Source organism: Nicotiana sylvestris, chromosome 3 (genome assembly GCF_000393655.2).
Source record: "Nicotiana sylvestris chromosome 3, ASM39365v2, whole genome shotgun sequence".
Lineage (NCBI taxonomy): Eukaryota > Viridiplantae > Streptophyta > Magnoliopsida > Solanales > Solanaceae > Nicotiana > Nicotiana sylvestris.
In genome coordinates this window covers 123,096,166-123,116,939 of record NC_091059.1, presented here as the reverse complement: position 1 = coordinate 123,116,939, position 20,774 = coordinate 123,096,166, and the positions used below count along the sequence as shown (strand labels likewise).

Sequence of the window (20,774 nt, the reverse complement as noted above, 5' to 3'; positions counted from 1 at the left end):
CCCCACCATGATGGCTACCATAGGGTGAAGAATGACAAGCCTCTAAGATACTCAATTGTTCTTCCTCCGGGACATATCTACGAATCACACCATCCGTGCAAATCTTGAACAAGTATGGCTCATCCCAATAGAAATCCAAACTATCCCGCTTGAGCTTCTTCCTTTGGTTAGAAGAGAGCTCACACGGGATTACTCCAGTCACAAGGTAATTGGAAACATTGGCAAACCATGACATATCATTCATTGACACCACAAGGAGTTGTTCGTCGGGAAATGAATCATTGATCTCAAGGCCATCACCAGGCCTCCCCTCCTCCTCCAAACGGGAAAAGTGGTCCGCCATTTGATTCTCACTACCTTTCCGGTCCACAATTTCTAGATAAAACTCTTGAAGTAGTAACACCCATCTCATTAATCTTGCCTTGGAGTCTTTCTTTGTCATCAAATACCTAAGGGCGACATGATCAGTGTGCACTATAACTTTGGCCCCCATAAGATGTGGTCGAAAATTTTCCATTGCAAACACTATAGCCAACAACTCTTTCTCGGTGACTGTATAGTTCCTTTGAACCTCATTTATTGTCTTGCTTGTGTAGTACATTGGATGAAATATCTTGTTAACCCCTTGACCCAAAAGCCCCAACCACAACGTCACTTGAGTCACACATGAGCTCGAAAGGCAAGCTCCAATTTTGTGAGGTAATGATAGGGGTAGTGGTCAACTTAAGCTTGAGAAGCTCGAATGCTTTCATACATCCCTCATCAAACACAAACTTTGCATCCTTTTATAGCAACTTGCATAAGGGTGTACCACTTTTGAAAAATCTTTTATAAACCTCCGGTAAAAACCCGCGTGCCCAAGAAAACTCCTCACCCCTTTGACTGAAATGAGGGGAGGAAGCCTTGAAATCACCTCTATCTTGGCTTTGTCAACTTCAATTCCATGCTTTGAGATTTTTTGACCCAACACTATACCCTATTCAACCATGAAATGGCATTTTTCCCAATTGATTACGAGGTTTGTGTCTTCACATCGGGCCAACACTCTATCCAAATTTCTCAAACATTCTTCAAAGGAATCACCAACCACGCTGAAATCATCCATGAAGACCTCCAATATATCTTCCACCATGTCAGTGAAAATAGCCATCATGCATCTTTTTGGAATGTCGCCGGAACATTACAATGGGAAACGGGAAATGGCCCTGCGAGACGATCAAGCATTTGGTCAAGGAATAGCAATGGGAAATGGTCCTTTCGGGTCACCTTGTTTAGATTCAGGTAGTCCATGCAAACCCTCCAACCTGTGACTGTCCAAGTAGGAATATGTTCATTGTTTTCATTGGTCACCATAGTCATACCACCCTTCTTCGGTACACATTGCACCGGAGAAGTTCATGAGCTATCAGAAATGGGGTACACAACCCCGACATCCAACCATTTGATCACCTCTTTCTTCACCACTTCTTGCATAGCCTCGTTCAATCTTCTTTGATTCTCCAAGGAAGGCTTTGCATCATCCTTCAAGATAATTTTGTGCATACAAAATGTGGGGCTTATTCCCCGAATGTCAGCTAGAGTCCATCCAATTGCCCTTTTCCGCTTTTGAAGCACCACCAAAGTGGCCTCAACCTACATGTTAGTGAGACAAGAAGAAAGAATAATTGGTAAAGTAGAGTTTGAGCCCAAGAATTCATACCTGAGGTATGGAGGAAGTGATTTCAACTCCAACACCGATGGCTACTCAATTGATGGTTTTGTTGGTGGAGTTTTCCGGTTTTCAAGATCCAAAGACAATTTTCTAGGCTCATAAGAATAAGAGCCCATCCCATGTAAGGCATTCACGCACTCCACTCTACTTGCATCATCATTGACATCCATATTTAATAGCACGGCCTTAAGAGGATCCTCCACATTGATCATAGCACTGGTATCATCCACAATCACAGTTGTGACAAGGTCTACAAATGAGCACACCTTGGTGCTATTGGGTTGCTTCATAGATTTGCAAACATGGAAAACGACCTTTTCATCTCCCACTCGGAAAGTGAGCTCACCCGCTTCAACATCAACCAATGCCTTCCCTATTGCAAGGAAAGGTCTTCCCAAGTTAATAGGAACCTCATAGTCCACTTCACAATCCTAAATGACAAAGTCGGCCGGCAAAATGAATTTGTCCGCCCGGACAAGCACATCATCAATAATGCCCAAAGGTCGCTTCATTGATTGATCCGCTATTTGAAGTTTCATTGAGGTTGGCCTAGGTTGCCCGATACCCAAAGTTTTGAAAATCGAGTAGGGCATTAAATTGATACTAGCTCCCAAGTCACATAGAGCCTTGGCAAAATCCGCACTCCTAATGGTGCAAGTAATGGTGAAAGCACCGGGATCTTCAAGCTTCGGGGCCATTGAATGCACTATAGCACTAACTTGGTGAGTCATCTTTATAGTTTCATAATCCATAGAACGCTTCTTTGTAACCAAGTCTTTCATGAATTTTGCATAACCCAACATTTGTTCAAGTGCCTCCACCAAAGGCACATTAATAGATAACCTCTTCATCATGTCAATGAACTTTTTAAACTGATTATCATTCTTCTACTTTGCGAGCCTTTGAGGATAAGGTGGAGGTGGCCTTGGCAATGGAGCCTTGGCTTTTGGCACAATTGGCTCCGGCATGTCAATTATGTGTTCCCTAGACGGGTTCACATCATTTTTGGTTTCCACCTCAACTTCTTGAACATCAATCCTCACTTCATTGTTCACATTTTCATCAACCATATCTTGAACTACCAAAGGGACTTCGTCATCTTCCAACTCAACATCATCATACGACTTGCTTTTGCTTAGAGGCATTCACATCACCGCCTCTCCCAGTTCTTGTTGTGACTGCCATAACATGATTGTTCCCACCCTTTGGGTGTACTGTATCACTTGGTAGAGCACCCTTCGGGCGAGTATTCAATTACTGAGAGATTTGGACTAATTGCACCTCCAAGTTTCGAATAGAGGTGTTGTGAGAAGCTAACTGTGCATCAGAATCCGCATTCCTCTTCATCATCTACTCGAACATCATTTCAATTCTACCCATATCATTACCAGAAGAACTAGGACCTTGAGAAGGGAAAGAGGGTGCATTGTTCGGTTGTTGGTACATTGGGGGCCTTTGAAAGCCTTGCCCCCGGTTGCCTTGGTTTCCATTGTTGTTCCACCCACCTTGATTGTTGTTGTTGCCCCAATTGTTGTTATTTCCATTCCAATTGCCTTGGTTGTTGTTTCGATTACCCCAATTGTTGTTCCAATTGCCACCACTTTGTTGTTGATTGCCCCAATTTCCTTGGGGTCGCCATTGTTGGTTTGAAGAGTTGCCTCTATTGCCTTGATAGTTGTTGACATATTGTACTTCTTCACTTTGGTCATCATAACCATTATTTTGACGCCCATCATATTCATCAACAAATTACTCAGAATTTCCTTGATTTTGTTGCCTCCTTTGCCTTCTCTTGTTGACAAGCATACTAACACCCTCCATGGCATTCACTTGGCAAGGATTCTGAACTTGTTGCAACTGCACCTTAGCCAATTGGTTCATAGTAGTAGTAAGCTCAGCTATCGCTTGCCCATGATCATGTAATTCCATGTGCAAATGGATAACCGTAGGGTCACCTTGAGCACATTTGCTCTACTCTGCCATGCTGAAGAAGTGTCTGCCATTTCATCAAGTACTTCACATGCCTCATCATAAGAAAGATTCATAAAATTGCCCCCGGCCAGTTGGTTCACAATGCATTGATTTGTAGTATTTATGTCCCGGTAGAAGGTTTGTTGGATCATGGCCTCGGTCATATCATTATTTGGGCATTCCTTCACCATCGTCCTATACCGCTCCCAAATTTCATGCAAAGGTTCTATTGGCTCTTTCTTGAAGGCCAATATTTCATCTCGAAGTGCCGCCATATGACTCGGTGAAAAGAATTTGGCAATAAACTTATCCGCCAACTCATCCCAAGTTGTGATGGAATGGTTGGGGAGTCTCTCGAGCCAATCTAATGCCTTCCCCCGAAGTGAGAACGGGAAAAGTCTCAATCTCAACGCATCCTCAGACACATTCGTCTGCTTGCTCCCCCAGCATGTATCTACGAACCCCTTGAGATGTTTGTAGGCATTTTGATTTGCAGCGCCCGTGAAGTACCCACATTGCTCAAGTAAGGTCAACATCACATTGGTTATCTGAAAGTTGCCCCCCCCGGATTCAGGGTGGGACAATTGCACTTGCGTAGCCCTGGTTCGGTAATACTCTGGGAGCCACTCTTAGAGGAACCGGGGAGGGTCTGGAATATTGTCATTTGGATTAGCATTGGCATTCCGGCCTCTCCGTTGACCTTGAGGTGCAAGACGCACCTCATCTTGCTCAAGATCATCTACTTCCTCCCCCGCTATCATGTTTCCAAGAGGGTCATTAGCGTTGTTTAAAGCCATGTTGGTACCTGAGTAATGACACAAACAAGTAAGTAACAAAGAAGGAAAGAAGAACAATACACAAAACTAACTAAATGGATAGCCAAAACCGTTAGCTCCCCGACAACGGCACCAAAGTTGATCACTGCCTACTCCGCACTACAAAAAAGTAGGAAGAGAGGGTCGCAATAGCTTTTACCCAGTTTGTGGGTCGGGATCGATTTCCCCAGGGAGCTAGGAATGGAGTCAAGTATCTATTTAGATTGGGATTGTGTAGTTGTTCCAAATATCACTTCCAATCATTTTTGGGCTTTTCTTTAATAAGCTACTATTATCAACTACTAATTATAATTCCAACTAGATTATGCTAAACGAGAATTGCTAAAAGTTGTATCTAATGGATAAAAAGGCACTAGGGTAGTGGCATCCTCCTAGGTGGCCAATTGAAGGGTAATTGCTTCTAAGGAACGATTGACATGATTGGGGAAATATGCTATAACCGCTGCACGATTTTACCCATTCTCACACCTCTCGGTAGAGAGAGTGATTTTGCCCAATTGACTTTCTCAAGACCAAATGGGTAGGCAAATTTGTTCAAGCAACTAGGGTTCATGTCGGGTAATTACTCTCTCGAGGTTTAACCCTTTAATTGGGACTATCAATTCTCTTGAGTCCATCCCAATTCCTTTTTGGGTCAATTTTGGAGACTTAGACTCTCTTTCTCAAGAAGAACCAAGTCAACTTAGCACAAACCAGTGTTTGCAACCACCAATTCATAAATTAAATCATAAAATTGACCCAAATAACAAACACCCATAGTCAATCTAGCCCTAAATCACCATACCCATCAATTACCCACACTAGGGTTGAGCCACAACCCTAGCTAATAGGTCTAGCTACTCATGCTTGAAGAGAAAAACAGAGAAATAGATGAAGATAAAGACATATTAATTAATTGCTAAGGTAAATACAAAGATTCAATGATAAAAACTAAGTAAAAATGCCCAAAATGGCTACAGATGGTCTTCTCACGAGCGCAGCTCAGTTCGAAAATAGCTGATACCCTAAAAATGAAAAAAAGTTCTATTTATACTAAGTTGGAAAAATTGGACAAAATGGTGTGCGGACGTACTAGGATCTTGACTCTAAAATTTCAACTCTCTGAACCCAGGCTCCGTGAACCGTGCAAAATGGACCGCGGACGCGGAGGCTTCTAATGCAGTCCGTGCAGAATGGATTGCGGACTACACTGGCTTGAACCTTGGCACTTGATATCTCTCTGAAGTTTGCTTCCGCGGATCGCATAAAATGGTAGTGCAGCCACGGTGTCTTCAATGCAGACCGCACAATATGTACTGCGGCCGCACTGCTTTGATGCCTTCAAATCTAGCTCTCTAAATCACCCTAGTGCGGACCACACAAAGTGTAATGGGGCCGCACTAGGCCTGTTTGTCCTGAGTTGTCTTGTCTTTGGTACTTGTGTAGGTTTCACTCCTTTTTAGCCGATCTTTGACGTCTCGTCACTTTGTTGATCAAACCTGCAATCAAGCACAACTTATGAGCCTTTTTGGGACTATTTTGTAAGAATTTACAATCAAAACGTAAGCAAGAAGGAGCATGAAACACGTCAAAATCCCTAGTTATTAGCATCTCATCTTTCTTCGAAATTCCTCCTGCTCTTTGACATTCGTCACACCTCTTCACAAGTTCACTTGCGTCTTTGTACAAAGTTGGCCAATAAAACCCACAACTAAGAACTTGGGAAGCCGTCCTTGCTCCACCATGATGGCCACCATAGGGAGAGGAATGACAAGCCTCCAAGATACTAAATTGCTCTTCCTCTGGGGCACACCTTCGGATCACACCATCTGTGCAAATCTTGAACAAGTACGGCTCATCCCAATAGAAATCCAAACTATCCCGCTTGAGCTTCTTCCTTTGGTTAGAAGAGAGATCACACGGGATTATACCAGTCACTAGGAAATTAGAGACGTCCACAAACCATGGCATACCATTCATCGACATCGAAAGGAGTTGTTCGTCAGGAAATGAATCATTGATCTCTAGGCCATCATGAGACCTCCACTCCTCCTCCAAGCGGGACAAATGGTCCGCCACTTGGTTTTCACTACCCTTCCGGTCCATAATCTCCAAATCAAACTCTTGAAGTAACAAGACCCAGCACATCATTCTAGCTTTAGAATCCTTCTTCGTCATCAAATACCAGAATGCGGCATGGTCGGTATGGATTATGACCTTGGGACCCATGAGATACGGTCGAAATTTCTCCATTGCGAACATAATAGCCAAAAGTTCCTTCTCGGTCATCGTGTAGTTCACTTAAGCATCATTCATTGTCTTGCTCGCATATTACACTGGATGAAATATTTTGTTCACTCTTTGACCCAAAACCGCCCAACTGCAACATCGCTCGCATCACACATGAGCTCAAAGGGAAAGCTCCAATTAGGTGCGGTAATGATAGGAGTGGTGGTCAACTTATGCTTGAGAAGTTCAAAGGCTTGCATACATTTTTCATCAAACACGAACTTGGCATCTTTTTCCAATAGCTTACATAGATTCACTACCTTTGAAAAGTCTTTGATAAATCTCCGGTAAAACCCCACATGCCCAAAGAATCTTCTAACTCCCTTGACAGATGTAGGGGAGGGAGCCTTGAAATCATATCAATTTTTGCTTTGTCTACCTCAATACCATGCTTTGAAATTTTATGCCCAAGAACTATGCCCTCTTCCACCATAAAGTGGTATTTCTCCTAATTGAGAACAAGTTTGGTTTCTTCATAGCGGGCTAAAACTCTATCAAGATTCTTTAAGCACTCATCGAATGAACCACCCACAACACTAAAGTCATCCATGAACACCTCCAAAATGTCTTCCACCATATCAGTGAAGATGGCCATCATACACCACTAGAATGTAGTCGGTGCATTACACAACCCAAAAGGAATTCGAGAAAGGCAAATGCGCCATATGGACAAGTGAATGTGGTCTTCTTCCGATCTTCTGGAGCAATTAAGATTTGGTTGTACCCAGAATACCCATCCAAGAAACAGTAGAAGGCACACCTAGCAAGTCAGTCTAACATCTGATCAAGAAAAGACAATGGAAAGTGATCCTTACGGGTCACTTTATTCAACTTGCGATAGTCCATGCATACCCTCCAACCGGTGACGGTTTTGGTATGAATCAACTCATTTTGTGATTTACAACTAGGTCATGCCGCCCTTCTTCGGTACACATTGCACCGGCGAAGTCCAAGAGCTATCATAGATGGGATACCCCGACATCTAACCACTTGATCACCTCCTTTTTCACAACTTCTTGCATTGCCTCTGTCAACCTCCTTTGATATTCCAAGGAGGGATTCGCATCTTCTTCCATTATAATCTTGTGCATACAGAATGTGGGGCTTATTCCCCGAATATCAGCTAGAGTCCTTCCAATTGCCTTTTTCCGCTTTTGAAGCACCGCCAATGTGGCATCAACCTACATGTTAGTAATATAAGAGGAAAGAATAACTGGAAAAGTAGAACTAGGGCCTAAGAACTCATACTTGAGGTGTGGGGGAAATGGTTTCAACTCCAACACCGGCGGCTTCTCAATTGAAGGTTTTGTTGGTGGAGTTTTCCTACTCTCGAGATCCAAAAAGAGTTTCCTAGGCTGGTAAGGGTAAGATCCCATTTCATGTAAAGCATTCACACACTCAACTCGGCCCTCATCATCATTGACATCAGGATTCAACAATACGGCCTCCAAAGGGTCCTCCACATTGATCATTGCACTGGTATCATCAACTATCACTACCGTGACAAGATCCACAAAAGAGCACACATCGAAACTGTTGGGCTACTTCATTGGCTTGCATACATGAAAGACCAATTTTGCAGCACCCACTCGGAAGGTGAGTTCCCCTACTTCCACATCAACTAAGGCCTTCCCCGTAGTAAGGATAGGTCTCCCCAATATGATAGGAACTTCATAATCCACCGCACAATCCAAGATCGCAAAGTCAGCTGGCAAGATAAATTTGTCCACACGGACAAGCACATCATCAATAATACCCAATGGTCTCTTCATCGTTCTATCTGCCATTTGTAATCTCATGGAAGTCGGCCTAGGTTTCCCAATACCTAAAGTTTTGAAAATTGAGTAAGGCATCAAATTGATACCAGCCCCCAAATCATATAAAGCCTTAGCAAAGTCCGCACTTCCAAGTGCAAGGAATGGTGAAAGCACCAGGATCTTCAAGCTTCGGGGCCATTGAATGCACTATTGCACTAACTTGGTGAGTCATCTTTATAGTTTCACAATCCATGGACCGTTTCTTTTTCACCAAGTCCTTCATGAATTTAGCATAGCCCGGCATTTGTTCAAGAGTCTCCACCAAAGGCACATTAATGGATAAGCTCTTCATCATGTTAATGAACTTTTTAAACCGATTTTCATTTTTTTTACGAGCCTTTGAGGATAAGGCGGAGGTGGCCTTAGCAAAGGAGCCTTGGCTTTCGGCACAACTGGCTCCGGCATGTCTATTATGTGTTCCCTAGACGGGTTCACATTATTTTGAGTTTCCACCTTGGCATCTTTAATATCAATCCTCACTTCTTTATTCGCATTATCATCAATCACATTTTCAACCACCAAAGGAACTTCATCTTCTTGCAACTCAACATCATCACTCAAAATTTGCTTTTGTTTGGAGGCATTCACATCACCGCCTTGTCCACTCCTTGTAGTTACCACCATGACATAATTTTTCCCGCCCTTCGGATTCACTACCATATCACTTGGTAGAGCACCCTTAGGGTGAGTATTCAAGGACTGAGAGATTTGGCCTAGCTGCACCTCTAAATTTCTAATGGAAGTATTGTGAGAAGACAACTGAGCATCCAAATCCGCATTCTTCTTCATCATTTGTTCGAACATCATTTCAATTCTACCCATATCATTGCTAGAAGAACTAGGACCTTGAGATGGAAATGGGGGTGAATTTTTCGGTTGTTGGTACATTGGGGGCCTTTGAAAGCCTTGCCCTCGGTTTCCTTGATTTCCATTATTCCATCCACCTTGATTGTTGTTACCACCCCAATTGTTGTTATTACCATTCCAATTTCCTTGGCTGTTTTGATTGTTGCTCTGATTGCCCCAGTTATTGTTTTGGTTGTTGTTCCCCCAATTACCATTGCCTTGTTGTTGTTGATTGCCCCAATTGCCTTGGGGTCTCCATTGTTGTTGGTTGGAAGAATTGTCTCTTTGGCCTTCATAATTATTCACGTATTTCACCTTTTCATTCTACCCATCAAAACCATCATCTTGAAATCCACCACAATCATTGTCAAATTGCTCAGAATTCCCTTGGTTCTGTTGACCTCTTTGTTTTCTTTTGTTGACAAGCATGTTAACCCCCTCCATGGCATTCATTTGGCGAGGATTTTGAACTTGTTGCAACTGTGCCTTTGCTAGTTGGTTCATCGTAGTTGTCAACTTAGCTATAGCATGCCCATGATCATATAACTCCTTGTGCAAATGAGTAACCGTGGGGTCACCATGGGGCACATTGGCTCTACTTTGCCATGCATAAGAAGTGTCAGCCATCTCGTTAAGAATGTCACAAGCCTCATCATAAGACAACTTCATAAAGTTTCCCCCGACAAGTCGGTTCACTATGCATTGGTTTGTTATGTTAATGCCCCGGTAGAAGGTTTGTTGGATCATCGCCTCAGTCATATCATTGTTGGGGCATTCCTTCACCATTTTTCTATAGCGCTCCCAAATATCATGCAAATGTTTCGTGTGCTCTTGCTTGAACGCCAAGATCTCATCTCTCAATGTAGCCATATGCCTTGGTGAGAAAATTTTTGCAATGAACTTATCCGCCAACTCATCCCAAGTAGTGATGGAATGGTGGGGAAGTCGCTCAAGCCAATCAAGTGCTTTCCCTCTAAGTGAAAATGGGAAGAGTCTCAACCGTAATGCATCCTCGGACACATTAGATTGCTTGCTCCCCCAACAGGTATCCACAAACCCCTTGAGATGTTTATAAGCATTTTGATTTGCAGAGCCCATGAAATACCCACGCTGCTCTAGCAATGTCAGCATCACATTGGTTATTTGAAAATTGGCCGCCCGGATCCGGGGCGGGACAATTGCACTTGCATAGCCTTGGTTTGGAAGCACTCGAGGAGCCACTCTTGAGGGTGGCGGGGGAGGGTCTGGAATATTATCATTGGCCTGGCGGCCTCTCCTTTGTCCTTGAGGCACAATAGGGACCTCATCTTCAACATTGTCATCTACTTCCTCCCCCGGCGGAAGATCTGCAAAAGGTGCATTGTTTAAGTTTGCTACCATTTTGTACCTGAAGTTGCGACTCAAACAAATTAGTAACACAGAAGGAAAGAAGAACAATACACAAAACTATGTAGATAGATAGCCAAAACCGTTAGCTCCCCGGCAACGGCACCAAAAAGTGATCAAGGCCAACCCTGCACTACTATGGAGTAGCGAGAGAGGTCGAAGTAGCTTTTACCCGATTAAGGTCGGGATCGATTTCCACAGGGAGCTAGATATTGGAGTTGGGTGTTTATCTAAAGTGGAGTTGTGTATTTTCTCCAAATTGTACTTTTACACATTTTTGGTTTGGATTATGATTCTAATTTTATAAAACTACAATGCTCAATTAAACTAAAATAAGCTAAGGTTAAACTATTGCACGATTCTACTCACTCTATACCTCTCGGTAGTTCGAGTGATTTTTGCACGAATTGACTTTCTCAAAACCAATTGGGTATGCAAATTTGCACAAAAAATCAAGGTTCAAGTCGGGTATTACTATCTCTAGGTTTAACCCTTTAATTGGGGCTATCAATCTCTTGAGTATGCCCTAATTCCTCATTGGACCAATTTCAGAGACTTAGGCTCTCTTTCTCAAGAAGAGCCAAAGTCAACTAAACACAAACTAGTGTTTGCAACCACTAATTCAGCAATTAAACATGAAATTAGTCCAAATATCAAACACCCATAGATAATCACACATCAAAACAGAACCCATCAATTACCCACACTAGGGTTGAGCCACAACCCTAGCTTATGGGTCTAGCTACTCAAAATTAGCGAAGAAAACAAAGAAATAGGTAAAGAAAAACTCATATTAATTAATTACTAAGTTAAACTTGAAGATTCAATGTTGAAATGAAGCTAAAATTACTCAAAATAGATAAAATAAGCGAAGTCACGAGCGCATCCCAATACAAAAACTATCTGATGACCTAAAAATGGGAAAATAATCTATTTATACTAGGCTAAAATTCTTGGACAAAATACCCCTGCGGGGCTAGTGCGGACCACACAAAATCAAGTGCGGCCGTACTAAGGCTCTAGACTTGAATATCCAGCTCTCTGAACTTGGGCAATGCAGACCGCACGAAATCGAGTGTTGCCGCGGTGGCTTCCATTGCGGTCCGCACAAAAAAGACCGTGGACCGCATTTATCTTCGACCTCCAAAACACCACCTCTCTGAACCTTGGCTCTGCGGACCGCACTAAATCCAGTGCGGCCACAATGATCCCAATGCGGACCACACAAAACCCCTTGCGGCCGCATTGCCTTTTGTCCTGAATAACACCCTCTCTGAACTTCACTTATGCAGACCACACAGAATGATGTGCGGCCGTACTGGCCCTGTTTGACTGAGCTTTGTCTTGTCTTGGTACTTGTGCAAGTTTCACTCCTTTTTGAGCTGATCTTTGACATCTTCTCACCTTGTTGATCATACCTACAATCAAGCACAACTTGTGTGGGACTATTTTGTACATATTTCTAATCAAAACTTAAGCAAGAAGGAGTGTAAATGCATCATATTCCCTAGTTATCAGTTATCACCCTGAAGACCTTCGAATTGTTTTTGAAAGGTTAAGAAAATTCGACTTGAAGATGAATCCACTCAAGTGTGCATTTGAATTTACCTCAGGAGAGTTTCTTGGCTTCATTGTGCGTCATTGTGGAATTGAAGTTGATCCTACAAAGATTGATGCCATTCAAAAAATGCCCAAGCCAAAGAACGTAAGAGAGCTTCGAAGTCTCTAAGGAAAATTAGCATTCATCCGGAGGTTCATCCTAGTCGGACGGTGTCATCCCTTCAATCATCTATTGAGGAAGGATAAAGCATTAAAACATACTTGCTGAATCCACCTGTGTTAGGGGCACCTATGCTTGGGAAGCCATTGATACTTTACATCACGGCACATGAACGTTCACTTGGAGCAGCACTTGCTCAAGAGATGAGGAAGGAAAGGAACAAGCCTTGTACTACCTTAGTCGAACTCTGATAGGAGTTGAGTTGAACTATACACTTGTTGAGAAAATATGCTTAGCGTTACTTTATGGAATAAAGAAGCTAAGGTATTATTTTGAAGTATACACCATCAAACTTATCTCTTGAGCAGATCCCGTGAAGTTTGTGATGACTCAACTTGTTCTTTCTGGACACCTAGCAAGATGGTCCATATTGTTTAACCAATATGAGATCACATACACACCTCAAAAAGCTGTGAAAGGACAAGCACTAGCTAATTTTCTGGCTGATCACCCTCTTCCGGTAGAATGGGAGCTTTCAGATGAGTTTCCAGAGGAAGATGTTTTCTTCATCAAAGAATTTCCACCATGGACAATGTTCTTTGATGGATCTGCACGTCGTAATGATGCGGGGGAAGGTGTTGTGTTGATCTCTCCATAAAGACAAGTCTTGCCATTCTCCTTTATTTTAGGTGAAACACACTCCAACAATACCGCAGAGTACCAAGATTTGATCATCAGTCTCGAAATGGCATTAGAAATGAAGATTCTACAGTTGGAGATCTACGTCGACTCTAAGATTATCATCAACCAACTTTTGGGGAGTTACGAGGTAAAGAAGGAAGATCTATTGCCATACCATCAATATGCTTCTGGTTTACTTGAAAAATTCGACCAAGTGTTCTTAAACCATGTCTCTAGAGAAGAAAATCACAAGGTTGATGCTTTGGCTAACTTGGCTACGACGATGGCACTTGGAGAGAATGAGTCAACAAAGGTATACGTATGTCATTAATGGGTTATTCTTAGACTTCTAGATCTTCAAATTAACGAAAGCCATCACACGTCTGTTCGAGTGATGATTGAAGAAGAAGATTGGAGGCAACCACTGATAGAGTACCTTGAACATGGAAAGTTACCTGAAGATCCGCGACAAAGAACAGACATCAAACGAAGAGCACCACGATTCATCTTCTATAAGGGGACATTGTTTTGCCTCTCTTTTGAAGGACTATTCTTGGGATGTCTTGAAAAAGAAGAAGCCCGCCAAGCGATGGAGAAAGTACATTTTGGCTCATGTGGACCACACCAATCTGGTCCCAAGCTCCATTTTCTCATCAATAGGATGGGCTACTAGTAGGCGACAAAGGTGAAGGATTGCATGGATCATGCCAAAAGATGTTAAGCATGTCAATTTCATGCCAACTACATCCACCAACCTCCAGATCCTCTTCACCCAACTGTAGCTTCATGGCCTTTTGATGCATGGGGACTTGACGTTGTTGGACCACTTCCAAAGTCATCAAAGAGAGAGATGTACATATTGACCGCTACTGACTACTTCTCTAAATTGGCTGAAGTTGTTCCACTCAAGGAGGTGAAAAAGGAAACCATTGTCAATTTTATCAAGTCATATATAATTTTTAGGTACAGCATACCAAGATACATAATCACTAAATGGAACGCCATTTGACAACAAGCTCGTGAAGAGTCTATGCGAGAAGTTCAGTTTCAAACAACATAAATCTTCAATTTATAATGCACCCGCCAACGGCCTTGCTGAAGCTTTTAACAAGACGCTTGGTAACCTTTTGAAGAAATTTGTTGCAAAGAACAAGATAGATTGGCATAAGAAAATTGGTGAAGCTTTGTGGGCATACCAGACAACCTTCAGAACTGCTACACAAGCAACTCCTTACTCTTTAGTATATGGCGTGGAAGCAGTCCTTTCGTTGGAGCAACAAATTCCATCATTGCGGATTGCAATCCAAGAAGGACTCACGTCTGAGGAGAATGCTCAACTTCACCTAGCAGAATTAGAGGCATTGGATGAGAAAATATTAGAAGCACAACAAAAATTGGAGTGCTATCAAGCTCGACTAGCTAGAGCCTTCAACAAAAAAGTGCGGCCACGATTATTCCAAGTGGGAGACTTAGTCCTAGCTATTCGACGACCCATAATCCTCAACAAACGCATAGGTGACAAGTTTACCTCAAAATGGGATGGGCCGTATGTTGTGAAAGAAGCCTATTCAAGTGGAGCATACAAAATCGTTGATAAGGATGGTCTTAGAGTTGGTCCGATCAACGGAAAATTTCTGAAGCAGTACTTCCCATGAAGGTCACCAACGCTCCTCGATGTATGAGCCTAAACTGCAAGTCATGATGCTTCTTGATGCATGAGCGTAAACTGCACGTTGCTACACTCCTTGCCCACATGAGTCTAAATTGTGTATGACAAAAAAAAAAAGATTCTACTAGGTTGAAAACCTCGAAAGAAGCGGCTTAGGCAAAAGTCAAGACCAAAAACAACTCATCCCTCTGAACTAAGTTATGACTTGATCCTCTTCACTGAGGAACGTAGGCATCTTAGAGTTTCGTTCTAAGTTCAGTCGCATGAGTTTTAAAAAAATAAAAGTTAGCAACATCAGATCATTACATTATTTCTTCCAAGTGTAGAGGCACATATCTATGAGGAAAAGAGACTATTTGCTTTGAAGTATAAAAGATATTTTATTGCTTCAATAGTACAAAAGTTGATACATCAAAAAATGTAGAGACAAAAGGAATTAGACGTTTTCCTATACAAAAGCCTAAGTCATGAAAATGACCGTAACCTAGTTTTTGTGGTCGACTCGTCTTGAATGCTTCTTCCAAGTCCATATGATGTCCACAGTTTAACACACTATCCTCAATGTCTCATATATAATAAGTCATCTCTCTTGAAAAAACCTTCAATCTCCATGGGAGCCGCCATTGATAAACTTCAAAACCGTCAACAAATCAAGTGCAACAGTTGGTGAAGGGGTGACTCCGCATCTTGTATGACATCTCAGACTGATATCTAGACTCGTTGAACTTCTTTGCAAGTCTGCAAAAGAAATAAATAAAAAGATAAGATTTGTGAAGAACAATAGCTAAAGTTACTATATTTAAGACTGTAGAGTCAATTTCAATAAAACAACAACATTCATAGGACAACTCAGAGAGCATAGAGATGGGAAGCGAACTCAACGGATGACGAGATCTAATTTGGAAAACTACTGTGGTCCATCCGGAAGACGTTCTACCCCAAACATTTTATATTTTGTTGATTTAGATGTCTAGTTTCCAATAACATGATCCGTTTATGATTCGGAGGCTCCTAACTCAAGATACGATTTTTGTTGTCGGAACTACATGAATCTGAAAGTTACTGCAGCTAGGTGGATTTTGAGAATTTTCTGTTTCCAGCTCGAAAGAAGTTCTGCCACAAAACTCATACGTATTGCAGCTCTATGATATAATTTCTAATGGCGCAAACGGATCCCAATTTTGAGTCTCCTAACTTGAGATATGAATTTTTCCACCAAAGCTCGCAAAGCTGAAAAGCAATTTCGCGGACAGATGGGTCAAGTTCAGAAAGTTGCTGTAGACAATCTGCTAGGAATGTTTCTATGACATCTTGATGATTACATTATCTCCGAGTCTTCTTTACAATAGCGTAGATGACTTTCGATTTAGACATTCCTAGCTTGAGATATATATGTTTTGATGACAACATACAGTGCTGTAAAGTCAAAATGTCAGATATGTATACCAGCTTCAAAAGTCGACTCCGGCTAATCCTCAAGGAATTTATCCGTGAATTCTTTAAAGGATGTAACATTTAAAGTTTTGATTCTTTGAAAGCAAGAAGCTTCAGATTTCATTGCTCCTACATCAAGGAATTAATAATTTTGCAAAGGTTCAACAAGCACTAGCCCGCCAAGGATGAAATATGGTCGGTCGAGCTCCAAGCCTCTTTCTTGCCAAGTCGCAAGGCTGAGATGCACCATGTTCTCGCTCGTATGTCGCAAAGTGGGGATATGGCTCGTCGATCAAGCTCGCTTAGGAATACTCTAAATATCTCTCGTCAAGCTGCAAGAAGGGATGTACCAAGTTGCTGTTATACTCTCTTGAAAACCTGCAAAATTAAGAAAAGATTTTGGAGCCCTTGGTGCCAACAAGATGACGCTTTTGCAGATACAGTGCGAGTAGCACGACGATCAACTTGATTAATGGATATCGGTGCCATAGCATGACGTTTCTTCTTCCACTGACACGATGCTAGTGATACGAAGTTGTTGATCCCACATGATTGATTGGTGCCAATGACACAAAGCTTTGATTCAGCAGCAAGTATAAGTATCAATGACACGACGCTTCAATGCGGATAGTGAGCATTGTGATGTGCACTTCTCCGTCAAATCTCGATGGATCATACACTTCATGAACCTACAAAAAAAGAGTGGTGAACATCCCCTTCTTCGCATGATGCATATTGGAGAACTCGCCATGTATATCATCTTTGAGCCTGCAACAAAAACTCGCCATGGTGAGCATTGTGACGTGCACTTCTCCATCAAATCTCGATGGATCATATGCTTCATGAACCTACAAAAAAGGAGTGGTGACCATACCCTTCTTCTCATGATGCATATTGGAGAACTCGCCATGTATATCATCTACGAGCCTGCAACAAAAAAAAGAAAAAAAAGAAATATGATGCTCGAACAATCCTCTCGATTTCGGCACTTGATTGATCAAAGATTTGTTGCGTCTGGATCAAATGGGCAGGAGCTTAGACGTTTATAGATTTTGCATCTCACTGAGTCTTCTTACCAGTGGTGTAAACAGCTTGTAGTTCGGATGCTCCTATCTTGAGATATGCATTTTTTTAGCAAGAGCACGCAAAGCTGAAAACTCGAGCCAGCATGTCGGAACTCATATTTTAGATTCAGCAAATTATCTGGGAAAACCTAGGGACATCCTGACTGTGATTTCTACATATGTTGTAAATCCAGGAATCTAATTTTCAGAGCCGCAAACGGGTTGTGATTTGAACGCTCCTATCTCGAGATACGATTTTTGTTTTGCGCAGAGTGTGCAAAGCTGTGAGATCAGCAGGACAGACGTGTATGCCAAATTCAAAATTTAATTCCAGACAATACATAAGGAATTTGGCTCTTGATTTTTGTTATGTTAGATTTATTTGAGTATAGAATCGGTAGAATCAAGCGGCTCACGATTTGGACTCTTCAATCTCAAGATATGAATCTTTTGCTGAGAGTGCGCAAAGCTGTGAGCTCAACAGGGGCCAGACGTGTAAATCGACTTTGAAAATTAATTCCAGCTGATACAAAAGGAGATTCGTGCTAATTTTTTGATATGTTTCAGTCCTATGAGTCTAGTATCAGTATAAGCAAGGGGTTTATGATTTGAAGTCTCCTAAAGCAAAATATGAATTTGTTTTCGCAAGGATACAAAGATGGCTGACTGGTACTTCAATTAAAAAGGGCATGGTTGATATTCTTTCTGTTTAGAGAAAAAAATAAACGAAGAAAGAAGTGAAAGTAGACTATGAGCAGCCGTGTTAAGCATGAAAGAAACCCTATGTTCACGACTCTCATATGTCAAGGTAAAGGAAACAAAAATCCCTTATATAGATTGTTTAAGATAGTGGAACTTTCCTTATGAAAAAAGAATTCTTCTTAAAGTAAAATAGGAAATTATTGAAAGTTTTAAATGGTAAATATTCATTAGAAGGTAACTTCTAAGATGTATTTGAATTCAAGTCAAAGTGGACGAGGGGAAAGCTTCAAGCATTAGTCTGACGTGATTTTGTCATAAGAAATCGATCATTGGTGGAATTGTCAAAAATTGTTCAATGTGACCATGTTTTGGGTACCATAATTTTGCTATAAAGGTTCCTAATAAAGTATTGTTTAAGTACAACACACTTGGCGTCAATTTTTTTTTTCTAATTCGATTTAGGCTTCACGGGAGAGTCACGATTTCCCAAAGAATTCAAGTCCTTTATTTATGGGCAAGAAAGAAAGTGTTCTTCTCATGGATACTTCAAGCCCATCTTCGACTTTCGACAAGCCTACAGTCGACAAATCTTGAAGTAGGAGGCATCTGTAGACATATAAAATTTATTAGGTCTAATCCATACAAAATTTGGATTAAATTCAATTGGGTTAAATAATTAATTTGGACTTTACAAGTTAAATTAGTCCATTTTATTATTTTCAAGCCCAAGGTCCATTTCATCTTATGGCCCAGACTTGTACCCACGTGGCAAGTGACATGGCATATCCAGTCAAACTGTAGGCCAATAAGGTGATGCCATATGTTAAATGATGTGGCAATCCAAGTCAAAAAGCAAGAACCAACTACAAGTCGCCAAGTGGCTAAAATGACATGGGCCAATCAGAATCAAGCAAGAGAGTTCATATGTAGCTAGACTGTCCACTCTCTACAACTATAGATAGAGGGGTTACACAACTCTCAGAGGACATTCAAAGTTGGAGAAGAACACTCCACAATTGGTGAAGGCATCCACAAACAGAGAGATCAATCATCAAGTGCATGTTCTTCGACAAAGGAGTGATCAACGGAGTTCTTCCTGGAGATCAACCCGTAAGAACAAAGTGCTACTCGACGTTCTTGGAAAATGTAGACGCTTCTCAAGCACTCGAATCACGGAGAATTTTAGAGAGGAGAATAAAGGGACACATTGAATTGTACTCACAAATATTTATCAATAGTATCTCTTTTTTTCTTTATATTATTTTTTGTTGCAGTTTATTTTTCGTCTTACTAAAATTTGTTGCAAACAAATGTCACTGATAAAGCATACTTGATAGTATACTATATAGATGCTATTTACACTCTAAATGTACCATACTTTATTGTTGTTTTAAAGGCAAAATGATAACAAAATACTCTAATTGGTGTTCTTTTGCTTTGCAGGAACTAATCCAAGTTAGCAAGAGACTATGGAGTGTTTTGGAGTCAATAATGTGGATATAAGGCCAATCAAGAAGAACCCAAACGAAAATAAGCAAGAAAGAGGAAAAGGAGGACTGGACAAGAGGCCACCGCGATCACAGCTGGAACGCGGTAGGGCAAACGATTGTGGCAGAATAGTTGCATCTCACTGCAGTCACGCCACGTTCAGCCGCGGCTGCAGTCGACTGTGTAATCGCCTATAAATTTTGGGACTAAAGTGTAAATCGGGGGAAACTTATCCTAACCCTTTATAAACTCAACAAACTCGCCCAAGCAAAGGTTAAGCTTGTTTTTAGACTGAATTGGAGGCAAGAACAAGTGTGAGAAGAACATCAACAATTAGAGTTTTTGAATATTCTCTTTGTTATCTTTATTTGCACATTATGAATACTTTTGTGATTTTAGCTTGCTTTGATATGAGTAGCTAAATATTTAGTCTAGGTTTTGATGGAACCTGTTGAAGGATGAACTTCGTGTTATGTTAATATAGTTTGCCCGGTTTAATCTCTATTTGTTCAACTACATTCTTGTTATAGTTAATTGATAGGATCCTCAATTAGGTGTGCCTATTTAGTATGTATTACTCGGGAGAGAGTGCATATTTAGGTAATTTTTGAATACCACCACTCCCAAAATATATGAGGAATCAATAACCGAGGGTTTAAAGGCGAGATTAGGGATAATGAATCCTTGAGTGTGATCTAAAGTGAGCTGTAATAAAGGCTAGCTAGCGTAACTCGGGAGAGATTTACGGTAGTAAGAGTGCTCATTATTGATAGAGATGACTATGCAAATATGTAAGATACATGACAGGAAGGGATTCCATCAATAGGAAAAATCACAACCTTAGATCCTTCTCTTAATTGTTTACAGCTCAATCGCAGTTTGTCTTTAGTTTACTTAATTTCATTCAGTTATAGTTAGTAAAAATATCATCAATTGTTATTCAAAATATTTTGGAAATTGATTACGTAGAATTTAGTGAGTCTAACAAGAGTAATTGATAGGTTAATTCCCTGTTGATTCGACTCTGGCTAAATACTTAGATTATATTTGCAATGTCCGCTTTTCCTTTTTATAAGGCATAGTTGGACGTGATCAAATTTTGGTGCTATTGCCGGGGAACTAACGGTGTTATCAATTACAGTTGGAAGAAATATAAATTTTTTTAGTATAGTCAATTTTCT

At 41.2% G+C, this 20,774-nt stretch overlaps 2 protein-coding genes across 2 annotated transcripts; both read right to left on the bottom strand.

The window, feature by feature from the left end:
- Positions 1–1,228: 1,228 nt before the first annotated feature.
- On the bottom strand, positions 1,229–6,675 carry LOC138887968 (uncharacterized). The gene is made up of 2 exons (XM_070169761.1): positions 6,155–6,675; positions 1,229–1,310 (listed from the first exon to the last, which is right to left on the bottom strand). Exons 1-2 carry the CDS (start codon positions 6,673–6,675, stop codon positions 1,229–1,231), a joined length of 603 nt encoding a protein of 200 aa, XP_070025862.1.
- Positions 6,676–7,234: 559 nt separating this feature from the next.
- Positions 7,235–10,319, bottom strand: LOC138887967 (uncharacterized). Its single transcript, XM_070169760.1, has 5 exons — positions 9,885–10,319; positions 8,937–9,773; positions 8,718–8,820; positions 8,349–8,611; positions 7,235–7,390 (listed from the first exon to the last, which is right to left on the bottom strand). Exons 1-5 carry the CDS (start codon positions 10,317–10,319, stop codon positions 7,235–7,237), a joined length of 1,794 nt encoding a protein of 597 aa, XP_070025861.1.
- Between the last annotated feature and the right edge of the window lie 10,455 nt (positions 10,320–20,774).

Excerpts from the sequence above, each read along its gene's own strand:
- LOC138887968 (XM_070169761.1), bottom strand. The coding sequence starts at position 6,675 with ATGACGAAGAAGGATTCTAAAGCTAGAATGATGTGCTGGGTCTTGTTA. Across the intron at positions 1,311-6,154 it reads GCAAGTGAACTTGTGAAGAG|TCACAGGTTGGAGGGTTTGC; the intron begins GTGTGACGAATG and ends CTACTTGGACAG.
- LOC138887967 (XM_070169760.1), bottom strand. The coding sequence starts at position 10,319 with ATGGCTACATTGAGAGATGAGATCTTGGCGTTCAAGCAAGAGCACACG. Across the intron at positions 9,774-9,884 it reads AAATGAATGCCATGGAGGGG|AATGAAAAGGTGAAATACGT; the intron begins GTTAACATGCTT and ends TTTGATGGGTAG. Across the intron at positions 8,612-8,717 it reads CCCGAAGCTTGAAGATCCTG|GTATTGGGAAACCTAGGCCG; the intron begins GTGCTTTCACCA and ends TCAAAACTTTAG.